Source organism: Carlito syrichta, unplaced genomic scaffold, assembly GCF_000164805.1.
Source record: "Carlito syrichta isolate Samal-C Ts95f unplaced genomic scaffold, Tarsius_syrichta-2.0.1 Scaffold138451, whole genome shotgun sequence".
NCBI lineage: Eukaryota > Metazoa > Chordata > Mammalia > Primates > Tarsiidae > Carlito > Carlito syrichta.
In genome coordinates, this window is record NW_007082547.1 from 107,972 (window position 1) to 120,889 (window position 12,918).

Sequence of the window (12,918 nt, forward strand, 5' to 3'; positions counted from 1 at the left end):
GGAGGTGCCTTCCTCCCCCTCCGGTCCTCGGCCTTTGTCGACCCCTCCACTGCCAGAGGCTTCCCCCAAAGACTGTGTGGCTCCCTCCCTTCATTTTATTTTATCTTCTCGCCCTGTCGCCTGCCTGGAGAACAGTGGTGCAGTCATAGCTCACTGCAGTCTCAAACTCTTAGGCTCAAGCGACCCTCCAACCTCAGCCTCCTGAGTAGCTGGGACTACAGGCACGAACTACCACTCCAGGCTTGTTACTTGTTTTATTTTTTGTAGAGAGGAGTCACGCTATTTTGCCCAGGATAGTATTAAACAAAAGTGATCCCGCCTCGGCTTCCCAAAGTGTTGGAATCACAGGCATGAGCAAGCCAGCCGCGGTGGTACACGCCTGTAGTCCCAGCACTTTGGGAGGCCGAGGCAAGAGGACTGCCTGAACCCAGGGGTTCGAGACCAGCCTGGGCAACTTGGCGCGACCTCGTCTCTACAATAAATCAAAAAATTAGCAGGTTGTGGTGGCGCACGCCTGTAGTTCCAGCTGCTTGTAAGGCTGAAGCAGAAGTATCCCCTGAACCCAGCAGATCAAGGCTGTGGCGACAGTGAGCGTCCCACTGCACTCCAGCCTGAGTGACAAAGTGAGACTCAAACTAAAAAAAAAAACCAAAAAACTATACAGGCATGGGCCACTGCACCCAGCCATTTCTTTGCCTCAAACTGAGACGTCCCTACCCAGCATCAGTGAATTAACATTAGCTCCTTTATTGCTGTGGCTCTAGCAAGGGGAGCATCCACACTATCTGAATGTGTAGACTACTACCTGCCCATAGGTGGTTGTGCAGCAACATGATATGTTTAAATGAATGAGGCGGTGTACAAAAGTATACACTAAGATGCATGCAAAAACACTGAAGAAGGATAATTAGAATATATTTAGATGGTGGGATTGAGAGTGATTCTTCTCTGTGTCCAAACTTTCCCTCCTGTGCCTAATGCTCACCAGTACCACCTTTCTCCTCTTTTCATCACACTGCTGGGCCACCCCAGCTGAGGTTTCAGCTAATCTGTGACTGAGCTTTTATGAGTAAAGTGGTGTGTGCCATTTCCCAGCCCTGCCTCTACTTTTTGTGATCTCCTTGAGAGGTTACTCTGAAGACTCTATGCCCAAGAAGCTGCTGACAACTAGATGGAAAGAGTATGGGCCCCAGAACCCCCACCTGGCACCCCCACCCCACATCCTTGACTCCTGAGACTCAAAGTTGTTGGTTAAGCAAGAAATATAACCTGACCAATGGGGCAGTACTCTGATTATTTAAAATATATTTTAAAGATATGTTCCCTTTTGTGAACTCTTCCCCCAAGCCCCAAATATTGCAAACTAGAAGCTTTTGTTGTTGCCAGTTGCTCATTATACAAATTCAACCCATACAAGATCATAGTTTCCCACCTCCACGGGGTGCAGGACTGTTATTGTCTTGTTCTTATTCACCTTTGAGTTCAAAAGGTAGTAGTTTGGGTAAATCCTTCCTGGCCCTATTTAATGCTTAATGAAAAGACAAACACACATAAAAACACACTACTCACATTTTCTTGTCCAAGTGGCTAAGGTTTTTTTTTTAATTAATAGATTTTATTTTTTCTATCAGTCTTAGGCTCACAAAAAAATTGAACAGCAAGTACAGAGTTCCCATATACCCTCTACACACAGTTGCCCTATTATAAACATTTTGAATTAGTGTGGTACACTTGTTACAATTGATGAGACAACATTGATACCTAGATATTAACCAAAGTCAGTAGTTACACAGTCTGTAGGTTTTGAAAAATGCATAATGTAAGTATCCTCCATTACATATCACACAGACTAGTTTCTTTGACCTAAAAAATTATCTGTGCTTCATTTATTCATCCCTCTCTCCTTACCCCCAAACCCTCTGGCAACCACTGATCATTTTACTGTCTCTATCGTTTTCTTTTTCCAAAAGGTCATATAATTGGAATCATACTGTATGAGTCTTTTTAGACTGGCTTCTTTCACTTACCAATATGCATTTAAAGTTCCTCCATGCTTTTTTTGTGGTTTAATAACTCATTTCATTTTATTTTTTGAGACAGGGTCTTACTCTGTCACCCAGTCTGGAGCGCAAAAGCATAGCTCACTCTAACCTCAACTTCTTGAGCTCAAGAGGTCCTCTTGCCTCAGCTTCCCAAGTAGCTGGGACTATAGGCTTGCACCACCATGCCCAGCTAATTTTTTATTTTTGTAGAGGTGGGGGTCTTGCAATGTTGTCCAGACTGGTCTCGAACTCCTGGGCTCAAGTGATCCTCCCACTTTGGCCTCCTAAAGTGCTGGGATTACAGACATGAACCACTGCACCCACCTCATTTCTTTGTAATTTGAGAAGTATTCCAATTTATGGATGTACCACAGTTTATCCATTTACCTATTGAAGGGCATCTTGGTGCTTCCAAATCTGGTCAATTATGAATAGAGCTGCTATACTCAATCATGTGCTGTTTTTCATAGTTTTCAACTCTTTTGGGTAAATACCGAGAAGGGCAATCACTGGATTGTATGGTAAGAGTATGTTTATCTTTGTAGGAAACTATCAAACTGTCTTTCAAAGTGGCTGCACCGTTTTGCTTTCCCACCAGCAACAAATGAGAGCTCCTGTTGCTCCACATTCTCACCAACAGTGTTGTCAGTGTTCCGGATTTTTTTTTTTTCCTGAGTCAGAGTCTCACTCTGTCACCCAGGCTGGGAGGCGGTGGCATGCTCATCGCCTTGACCTGCTGGGCTCAGGCAATTCTTTCACTTCAGCCTTCCATGTAGCTGGAACCACAGGCGTTTGCCACCACACCTGGCTAATTTTTTAAATTTATTATAGAGGTGAAGTTTTGCCAGTTGCTCAGCCTGGTCTCAACCCCCTAGGCTCTTGAAACCCTCTCACCTCTGCCTCCCAAAATGCTGGGATTACAGGCATGAGCCATTGTGCCCGGCCTGGATTTTGACTTTTAAAAAATATATAATTTTAAAATAGAGAATGGCTCCTGCTATGTTGCCTAGCCTGGCCTCCCATCTGGAACTCCTGAACTCAAGCGATCCTCTGGCCTCAGGCTCCCTAGTAGCTGGTATTACCAGGTGCATGCTACCACGCCCAGCTTTGGCCATTCTAATAGGTGTGTAGGGGGTATTTCATTATTGTTTTCATTTGCAATTCCCTAATGACATGTGACACTGAGCATCTTTCCTAGGTATATTTGCCATCTGCATATCTTCTTTGGTTAGGTGTCTGTTCAGACTTTTTGACCACTTTTTAATTGGGTAGTTTTCTTGAGTCATACTATCATTTTTCTATTACTTACATTTTTTACATAATACTCTTTGTGAACCATGTTTTTCTCAACCTACTTCATCCTGTTGACAGACATATTTCATTGTGTCAGAGCATCATACTTTAACAAACTCCTTAATGATATACACTATTTTGTTTGTTCCAATTTTTCATTACATAATACTCTGGTGAATGTACCTATGCATATTGTATGTGCCTGTCTGTTCCAGTTATCTATAACTGTCTGATAAATACCTGAAAACTTAGTGGTTTAAAAGAACCATCTTAATCAGGCATGGTGGCTCAAGTCTATAATCCTAGCACCTTGGGAGGCTGAGGCAAGAGGATTGCCTGAGCTCAGGGGTTCAAGACCAGCCTGAGCAACATGGCAAGACCTCGTCTCTACAATAAATAAATAAATTAGCCGGGCATGGTGGCACATTCCTGTGGTTCCACCTTGGAAGGCTGAGGCAGAAGGATCACCTGAGCCCAGTAGATCGAGGCTACAGTGGCTGGGAGCATGCCACTGTACTCCAGCCTGGGTAACAACATGAGACTCTGTCTTTTAAAAAAATTTTTTTAAAGAGCCATCTTATTATATCTCTCAATTTGAGTTAGGAATTTCAGTAGGGTTCACCTAAGTGATTCTTCTGTACAATGTGATAGAACAAAGATCACTGGGCTGGCCAGAAGGCTGCATTCAACTGGCACCATGAACCAGAACACCTACCTGTGGCCTGTCCATCACAGCAGTCCCTGTAGCAGTAGGGCTTTCACAGCTGCTTAGGGCTTCCAGGGAGTTCCAGAAGATCCAGGTGGAAGCTGCAAGACTCTTGTGACCTCACCTTGGTAACTCCAAGACATCACCTCACTACATTCTATTGGGCAACGAAGTCACTGGGACCAACGCAGACTGAAGGGGAGAATTAAATTCCAACTTAACAATGGGAAGAGTAGCAAGGATTGTCACCATTTTTAATCTACCACATTGTTTCATAAGTTCTTTAGGATAAGTTATTAGAAATAGGCTGCCTTAAAGACTATACTTTCAGGGATCATTTCGATAGTTCATTACTAGTGAAGTTTCTCTGATCGTGTAGAGCACTGAAAAAAAAAGTAATAGACTGGCTTAAATAGTATTGCATGTTTTAAGTGCTGACACTTTTATTTCTATTTAGTCATTTGTTTATCTATTTATTTGGGCTGGGGTCTCACTCTCCCACCGAGGCTGGAGGCAGTGGCACAATTATGGTTCAGTTGCAGCCTCGACCTCCTAGGCTCAGGAACCCCTGCTTCAGCCTCCCAAGTAGCTGGGACTACAGGTGCATGCCACCACGCACGCCCATCTCATTATTAAATTTTTTTTTTTTTTTTGAGTTGGAGTCTCACTCCATTGCCCCGACTGGAGTGCAGTGGCACACTCCTGGCCACCACAGCCTCGACCTGCTGGGCTCCAGCAATCCTTCCACCTCAGCCTTCCAAGTAGCCAGAACTACAGGCGTGCGCTACCACACCCGGCTAATTTTTGATTTATTGTAGAGATGAGGTCTCGCCAAGTTGCCTGGGCGGGTCTTGAACCCGCAGGCTCAGGCAATCCACTCACCTCAGCCTTTCAAAGCGCTGGGATTACAGGCTGAGACACCAAGCCTGGCTAAATTTTTTTTTTAAGGTGAGGTCTTGTTTTTGTTTTTGAGTAGGAGTCTCACTCTGTTGCCCATGCTGGAGTGCAGTGGTACGCTCATGGCCATCGCAGCCTTGACCTGCTGGGCTCAGGTGATCCTTCCACCTCAGCCTTCCAATTAACTGGAACCACAGGTGTGCACCACCATACCCGGCTAATTTTATTTTATTTTACTTTATTTTATTTTATTTATTTGTTTTTTGAGGTGGAATCTCACTCTGTTGCCCAGACTAGAGTGCAGTGGCATACTCTCGGCCACTACAGCCTTAACCTGCTGGTCTCAGGCGATCCTTCCACCTCAGCCTTCCAAGTAGCTGGAACTACAGGTGCAAACCACCATGCCTGGCTAATTATTTTGATTTATTGTAGAGACGAGGTCTCACCAAGTTGCCCAGGCTGGTCTCAAACCCTTGGACTCGGGCAATCTTCTTGTCTCCACCTCTCAAACTGCTGGGATTACAGGCATGAGCCATTGTGCCTAGCCTACTAACACTCTTAAATGAGCTGCCAAAGGGAAGGTTAAACCAGCTGACACACCCATCGGCTGTGTTGCTATACTTTTGTTAACACTAGATTACATCAGGCTTTAAAAAACCTCAATGTTTTAATTGCACTTATTTTCTTTTCTGACTTGGGGTCTCTGTCACCAACAAGGCTGGAGTGCTGTAGCATGATTACAGCTCACTTCTGGCTCAAACTCCAGGACTCAAGCAATCCTCCCACTTCAGCCTCCAGAGTAGCTAAGATTACAGATGCATGCCACCACACATGGCTCATATTTTTTAGAGACAGTGTGTTCCTATGTTGCCCAGGCTTGTCTTGAACTTCTGGCTTCAAGCAATCCTCCCATCTCAGCCTCCCAAAGTGCTGGGATTGCAGGCATGAGTCACTATGCTTGGCATAATTGTACTTTTTTTTTTTTAATTTTTAAAGATGTGGGGTACACTTCAGAGTTAGGTATACAAACGTTGATTATGCAGGTACCCTTGTTGATGAGGTGTACCCCTCTCTCCTCTAGCAGTTTCCTTCAACTGCCAATTCCATCCCTCCTCCCCTGGAAGTTTCCCACTACTGCCAATCACTTTCTTATAGTGTTATGGTCATCGTTCAAGGTCCACTTATGAATGAGAACATATGGTACTCTGTTCTTTGTTTCTGTGATAGAACACTGAGGATGATCGCTCTAAATCCATCCAAGTTGCTGCAAAGTCCATATGTTTGTCCTTCTTTACGGCTGCATAATATTCCATTGTGTATATGTACCACTTTTTTTTAATCCAGTCCAGCTTTGATGGGCAGCATGGTTGGTTCCATGTTTTTCCTATTGTGAATAGAGCTGCAACAGACATATGTGTGCAGGTCTTTTTTGTAGAATGATTTGAGTTCCTCCAGGTATATTCCCAGTAGGGGAATTGCTGGGTCATATGGAAGGTCAATTTCTAGTTCTTTTTTTTTTTTTTTTTGAGTTGGAGTCTCACTCGGTCACCCAGACTGGAGTGCAGTGGCCGCTCCCAGCCACTGCAGCCTCGTCTGCGAGGCTCCAGCAATCCTTCCACCTCAGCCTTCCGAATAGCTGGAATTACAGGCATGCGCTACCACACCCGGCTGATTTTTTGATTTATTGCAGAGATGAGGTCTTGCTGCCCAGGCGGGTCTCGAGCCCGCGGGCGCAGGCAATCCGTTCACCTCAGCCTCCCAAAGGCACGAGATTACAGGCTGAGCCACCGAGCCCGGCTAATTTCTAGTTCTTTCAAAAATTGCCACACTATCTTCCAAAGAGGTTGCACTAGTTTGCATTCCCACCAGCAGTGTAGAAGCCTTCCTTTTTCTCCACATCCTCGCCAGCATCTGTTGTTGTTTGTTTTATTAATGATGGCCATTCTTACTGGGGTTAGTTGGTATCTCAATGTGGTTTTGATTTGCATTTCTCTGATGATCTGTTGTCTACCCATAAATCTTCTTTTGAGAGGAGTCTAGTCATGTCTTTTGCCCACTTTTAATTGTACTTCAAGTGAAGTAAAAACATTTTTTTTTACATATTTCTTGGCTATTTGTAGTCTTCCATAATTTTCGTTGTGTCCTTTACTGATTATGGAGAAATTGATCTTCATATCTTTCACCTAAAAACAATTCTTGGCCAGGCACAGTGGCTGTAGCCTGTAATCCCAGCACTTTGGGAGGCTGAGGCGAGAGGATTGCCTGAGTCCAAGGGTTTGAGACCAACCTGGGCAACTTGGTGAGACCTCATCTCTACAATAAATCAAAAAATTACCCAGGTGTGGTGGCACATGCCTGTAGTTCCAGCTACTTGGAAGGCTGAGGCAAAAGGATCTCCTGAGCAGGTTGAGGCTGTGGTGGCCGTAAGCATGTCACTGCACTTCATACTCCAGCCTGGGCGACAGAATAAGATTCCAACTCAAAAAAATAAAAGGAAAGAAACTGTCAGAGATATAACTCCCTTGCTGTCTCTGCCTTGACTGCTATAGACTTAGGGCAGGTTTTTCAGTCTTGGCACGATGTACATTTTGGGCCTGACACTGTTGTGTGGGCATAATCACCCCCAATTGGGAACCATTGCTTTAGGGGAAGGCGAAAGCTACTCTAATAAAGAAACTCAACTGAAATGTGGCTTAGAAAAGACAAAGAATTGTATTTCTTTGTGTAATAGTTCTAATATGAACAGTCCTAGTAGTGGGCAGTCATGGTCACTCAAGGACCCATATTGCTATGGCCTGGTATCTGCCCCCAAAGGGCCTGGCATTGTCTGCACAGCCAACACTGGATTACAACAAGGTGTGTGTTGGGGAGAGAGTGTGCAGGATGCAAGCCTGTTGTCTGAAGGTACATATGTCACATCTGCTAACATTTCATTTACAGTGACTTGGTCACCTGGCCACATCTAACTGCCAGAAGGACTGAGAAATCGAGTATAGCAGGGCAGTGATGTGCCCAACACAATCCTATTTTTTCTTTTTTTTTTTTTGAGTTGGAGTCTCACTCTGTTGCCCAGGCTGGAGTGCAGTGGCATGCTCACAGCCACTGCAGCCTTGACCTGCTGAGCTCAGGCGATCCTTCCACCTCAGCCTTCCAAGTAGCTGGAACTATAGATGCGCGCTACCACGCTCAGCTAATTTTTTGATTTATTGTAGAAACGAGGTCTCACCAAGTTGCCCAGGCTGGTCTAAAACCCCTGGGCTCAGGCAGTCCTCTCGCCTCGGCCTCCCAAAGTGCCGGGATTACAGGATCGAGCCACCCCGGTCCACAGTCCTGTTCTTCTAGAAATAGATGAGTCCTATGGACTAAGTTGTGTCCCACCAAAATTCATGTTGAAGCCCTAACCCTCAATGTGACTATAGGGCCTTAAAGGAGCTAATTAAGGTTAAATGCGGTCATAAGGGTGGGGTCCTCCAATAAAAGGGAAGAGACACCAGAGTGCTTTACCAAATAAGGACACAAAGAAGGTGACCACGCACAGCTCTATAGGAGAGCCTTCACTAGGTAATGACCGTACTGGAACTTGATTTTGAATTTCAGCCTCCAGGACTGAGAAAATAAATTTCTGCTGCTTCAGCCACCCAGTCTAAGGTATTTTATTATGGCAGCCAGAGCAGACCAAAGGTGAGAAAGACTGATGGATAGTTAGCAATGTCTGACAGAATCCCTATGTGATGGAAGTTACAGCACATTAAGAAAGAGGGACTAGGTCGGCATGGTGGCTCAAGCCTGTAATTCCAGCACTTTGGGAGGCCAAGACGAGAGGACTACCTGAGCCCAGGGGTTCAAGACCAGCCTGGACAACTTAGTGAGACCTCGTCTCTACAATATATTTAAAAAATCAGCCAGGCATGGTAGCATGCTACTTGGAAAGTAGAGATGGAAGGATTACCTGAGCCCAGCAGGTTGATGCTGGGATGGCCGTGAGCATACCACTGCACTCCAGTCTGGGCAACAGAGTGAGACTATGGCTCAAAAAAAAAAAGAAAGAAAGAAAAAAGAAACAGGGACTAGCAAGCTGGGCACAATGCCTCATGCCTGTAATCCAAGTACTTTGGGAGGTAGAGGCAAGAGGATTACTTGAGCTCAGGGGTTTGAGACCAGCCTGAGCAACATGGCGAGACCTCGTCTCTACAGTAAATCAAAAAATCAGCTGGCCATGGTGGCACATGCCTGTGTTTCCAGCTACTTGGAAGACAGATGGAAGGATTGCCTGAGCTCAGCAGGTTCAGGCTGCTGTTGCCATGAGCATGCCAGAGTGACTCCAACTCAAAAAATAAACAAAAAATACAAACTAAAAGTGCCTCTCATTGGTAAACTCTAACCCAGAGCTACACAGATGAAGGTCTGGGAAAAGCAGTTCCTAGCTTTTCTTCTAAGCAGAGAAAATGATGTCAAACCCATAGGTATTAGTGTTTTGACATTTAAATTAATAAAAAAGTCTCTTGGCTGGACGTGGTGGCTCAAGCCTATAATCCCAGCACTTTGGGAGGCCCAGGCGAGAGGACTGCCTGAGCCCACAGGTTCGAGACCAGCCTGGGCAACAGGGTGAGACCTTGTCTTTACAATAAAAAAATTAGCTGGCACATGCCTGTAGTTCCAGCTACTTGGAAGGCTGAGGTGGAAGGATCACCTGAGCCCAGCAGGTCGAGGCTGCAGTGGCCGGGAGTGTGCCACTGCACTCCAGCCTAGGCAACTGAGTAAGACTCCAACTAAAAAAAAAAGAAAAATTCCAAGCAGTCTAGATGTCCCTAAGATAATAATAGCACATATGGGCACTTTATTTTATTTTTTGAGTTGGAGTCTCACTCTGTTTCCCAGACTGGAGTGCAGTGGCACAATCACAGCTCACCACAGCCTTGACCTACTGGGCTCAGGCAATCCGTCCACCTCAGCCTTTGAAGTAGCTGGAACTACAGGCACACGCCACCACGCCTGGCTAATTTTTTGATCTATTGTAGAGATGAGGTCTTGCCATGTTGCCCAGGCTGGTCTTGAACCCACAGGCTGAGGCAATCCTCTTGCCTCAGTCTCCCAAAGTGCTGGGATTACGGGCATGAGCCACTGCGCCAGGCCTATGTGCGCTTTCTAGATGCCGGGGGTCTTCTCTAGACTTTTCCATGGCTCTATGACAGGGGCTGTCTGTCCTTTTTATCACCATTACATTCATACATTTCATAGGAGCTGGAGGCACAAAGAAGAGGAAACCACTTGCCCACTTGTCTCCTAGTTACAATTTGTAAGGCTGAGGTGGAAGAATCACAATTTGTAACATCATCTCTTAAAACGGCACTGCCAGCATCTTGCAGTTCTGTGTTTACAGAAACAGTAGTGAAATTTTATTAATCCCATTGTTCTTCTAGAATTGCCATGTGGCCACTGTCTAGACAGCTCCCTATTCGCTCCCTGTGTAGAAAACAGGATGTCAAGTGGGTCCCAGACATGCTTTGGAAAGCTCGCGGGTGGTTCCGCGCACGCCCCGGTGAAGTCCCTGCACTGGACCTGGCGCTTCGACAACAATCTGCACCAGTACGGCGGGACGCCCAGCTGCTCCGGCGTCCCGCGGGCGACCGCCGTCCCGGAGCTCGCGCGCGTCCAGCGAACGCCCGCCCTCCCCTCCACGCGGCCGCAGGGACGTGAGCGTCCACCCGCGCGTCGAAGCTGCCCAGGGAACGCCAGGGAGCCTCTCTGACCCCGAACTTCCTCGTCCGCGCCGCGACCCTGCGCCTCCGCCGTTCAGCCCGTGGGTCACCGCCACCGGCTGCCCAGGCGGGAACGGTCCTCGGGACACCGCCCCGAAGCGAGGCTGGCCATAGCGCAGGCGCGGATACCAGTCCCGTCGCCAGGCGCCCGCGCCCGCGCCTCGCCCCGGCCGGTCCCAGCCAATCCGAACACGGCCGGGAAACACTATCGGCGCGCGCCGCTGTCTCCGCCCAATGAGAACCCCAGAGGCGGTGCGGCTAGGCTGCGCGCCGCGCGGCGGGGCGGCGATGGCAGGCAGACGCGGGGCGCTCATCGTCCTGGAGGGCGTGGATCGCGCCGGGAAGACCACTCAGTGCTGCAAGCTGGTGGAGGCCCTGTGCGACGCCGGCCAGCGCGCCCAGATGCTCCGTTTCCCAGGTAGGTGAGCGCGGGCCCGGACGGGGGCGGCGGGCGGCCTGCGGTCTGCCGCCCGTTTGGGCGCCTTTGCTTTCTCTTTTATGCTTTGCTCCGCTTTACCTGTGGTCGAGTCACAGGGAACTGCACATCTTTGAAGCATAGGATTTAAAGGTCTAGACACGTGAACATCGGCGGAACCGTCATCGCACCCCCGAAAGTTTCCTCGAGCTCCTCTATAATCTGTGTCTCGTTATTGTGGGTTTTTGGGGGGGGCGTTTTGCCTTTATGACTCTTCACTCTCTGAGTTTTATGGCATGTTTTAATTTTTAAAGTAAAGCATTGACTTTGTGAAAGGACATAACATGGAGTCAATATACTCAATGAACAGCCGTTTTAACATTGCCTAGATTTGTCATGTTTCTCTAACGGTTCACTTTACCTTCTAATCACTAGCCAAGGACAGAGGCCGGTTTCTCAGGGGTAATTACTGATAATTGTTTACAACGGCCTCCCCAGCTTGTTTTGTACTAATTAAGTTTTCTATTTCAAGTATTTGCCTCCGCCCATAAGACCCAAGTTAGCCTAATCAACCCTTGTGACCCCTTCAACATGGCTACTTGTCAAGTGACTAACCAACCCATCTGCCTGCTGTCCATCACCTGACATCAGTACCTGTGCGTACCTGCCCTCCGTGATGATGTGGAGCAGATCACCACCCAGTCACCTTAGTGACTTTCTACCATCCAAGGAAAAGTTTAAAAAGAATTAGACTTTGAGCAGCCTGTCGCCATGTTTCCTAGCCTTGACCCTCTCTCTTACCTTGGGGAGGTGAATCTCCTCTCTCTCTCTCTAACTTACTTTTAAAATAAACTATATTTTCCAATCTAACTTCTGTGCAATTATTTGATCTCTCACACGCCACTAGATTGCACACCAGACATCCATCCACACCCCTGGTGGGTCTGACCTAACATTCTGGAGGCTCTCCTGGGATTGTTACCTAACACCCTGAAAATGCATATGAGAATAGTATCAGTACTTTTTTTTTGGGGGGGGGGTCACAGTCTCACTCTGTCGCCCAGGCTGGAGGGCAGTGATACTCTCAGGGCCACTGCAGCTTTGACCTGCAGGACTCAGGCGATCCTTCCGTCTCAGCCTTCCAAGCAGATGGAACCACAGGCATGCACCACCACACCCAGCTAATTTCTTGATTTATTGTAGAGACGAGGTTTCACCACGTTGCTCAGGCTGGTCTTTCCTCCCCCTCCCAAAGTGCTGGTATTACCAGGTGTGAGCCACTGTGCCCAGCCACTGTCAATACTTAAAAAAAAACTTAAGTGTTAAAAAATGGGTGGGGAGCTGGGCTCGGTGGCTCAGCCTGTAATCCCGCGCCTTTGGGAGGCTGAGGTGAGTGGATTGCCTGAGCCCGTGGGTTCGAGACCCGCCTGGACAGGCAAGACCTCATCTCTACAAAAAATCAGCCGGGCGTGGTAGTGCGCGCCTGTAATTCCGGCTACTCGGAAGGCTGAGGCGGAAGGATCGTCGGAGCCCAGCAGGTCGAGGCTGCGGTGTTCGGAAGCGGCCACTGCACTCCAGTCTGGGCGACAGAGTGAGACTCCAACCCCCCAAAAAAAAAAAAATGGGTGGGGAATGGAAAAAAAACTTTTTGAATATTTATGGGTTTTACTCTGTCACCCAGTCCATATATTTTATAAATACTCCTTTGAAGTCTCTACTGTCTACACATGTTTCTTTTTCCTAAAGCATTTTTCATCTCAGCGTGTCTGCATGTTGCTGCCCTTTTTTTTTTTTTTTTTTTGAGTT

The 12,918-nt window shown here is 47.2% G+C and overlaps 1 protein-coding gene across 6 annotated transcripts in view; it reads left to right on the plus strand.

Moving 5' to 3' along the window:
- Window positions 1–10,968: 10,968 nt before the first annotated feature.
- DTYMK (deoxythymidylate kinase) overlaps window positions 10,969–12,918 on the plus strand; it is an 8,986-nt gene continuing 7,036 nt past the window's right edge. For all 6 annotated transcript variants that reach the window (XM_008049835.2, XM_008049836.2, XM_008049837.2 and 3 more), the window contains exon 1: window positions 10,969–11,115. In XM_008049835.2, the coding sequence (XP_008048026.1) occupies window positions 10,986–11,115 (130 nt within the window). In that variant the 5' untranslated portion in view covers window positions 10,969–10,985. The remainder of the gene's footprint in view (window positions 11,116–12,918) is intronic.